The following is a 769-nucleotide window of genomic DNA, read 5'->3' on the forward strand; positions in this document are numbered from 1 at the left end:
TGTGTAATAATGTAACTAGTATAAGTAGAAGAGTAGTAGAGAGAAGACATTGGAGACAAAATCTATCCATTTGTTATTTGTTGATTTGTTAGAGAAAAGATAACATAAAGAAAGAGAAGATTGAGATTGAGAGTGAGAGAGAGGAACGGAGATGTCAGAAGCTGAAGCAGCCAAGGCAATAGTGAAGGAAAGAGGAGGAGCAGTGCTTGGGAAGAAGACGATTCTGAAGAGCGATCACTTTCCTGGCTGCCACAACAAGCGCCTCTCTCCTCACATCGACGGCGCTCCCAACTACCGTCAGGTCTCCTCTTTTTCTTCTTCTCTTTTCCTTCCCTGCCCACTAATTATCGTTAATTTTAATTTCTCTCTTCTTTCTTTCTTACTTTACTGATTACATTCCAATATTATTGCCCAAAAAAATACTAATAATTAGGCAGAGTGTTTACATGTCCATGGAGTTGCAATTCCTACCATGGATGGGATCCGCAATGTTCTCAATCATATTAATGCCAAGACTTCCCGTCTTCTTTGGATTAGTCTCCGCGAAGAACCCGTAATCTCTTCACTTCTTCTTTCTTCATTTCATTTCTATACTATGTATCTCCATTATTATGTTCTACTCGTCATTCATTGATATTATTAGCTTATTATTATTCATTGATATCATTGATCATGCCTGCGTTTTGGTTACCAATAATAATCTTCTTTTCTTTCCTCCAAACAGGTAGTCTACATTAATGGCCGTCCTTTTGTTTTGCGTGACGTGGAA

General features: G+C 38.2%; 1 protein-coding gene across 1 annotated transcript; it reads left to right on the top strand.

Annotated features, from left to right (window-relative positions):
* Nucleotides 1–12: 12 nt before the first annotated feature.
* Nucleotides 13–763, top strand: LOC112094873 (the record flags this gene model as incomplete). The annotated part of the gene is made up of 3 exons (XM_024176582.1): nucleotides 13–301; nucleotides 434–553; nucleotides 725–763. Coding segments are annotated over exons 1-3 (309 nt in total), but the record flags the coding sequence as incomplete, so codon positions are not given.
* Between the last annotated feature and the right edge of the window lie 6 nt (nucleotides 764–769).

This window comes from Morus notabilis, unplaced genomic scaffold, assembly GCF_000414095.1.
Source record: "Morus notabilis unplaced genomic scaffold, ASM41409v2 C11308922, whole genome shotgun sequence".
NCBI lineage: Eukaryota > Viridiplantae > Streptophyta > Magnoliopsida > Rosales > Moraceae > Morus > Morus notabilis.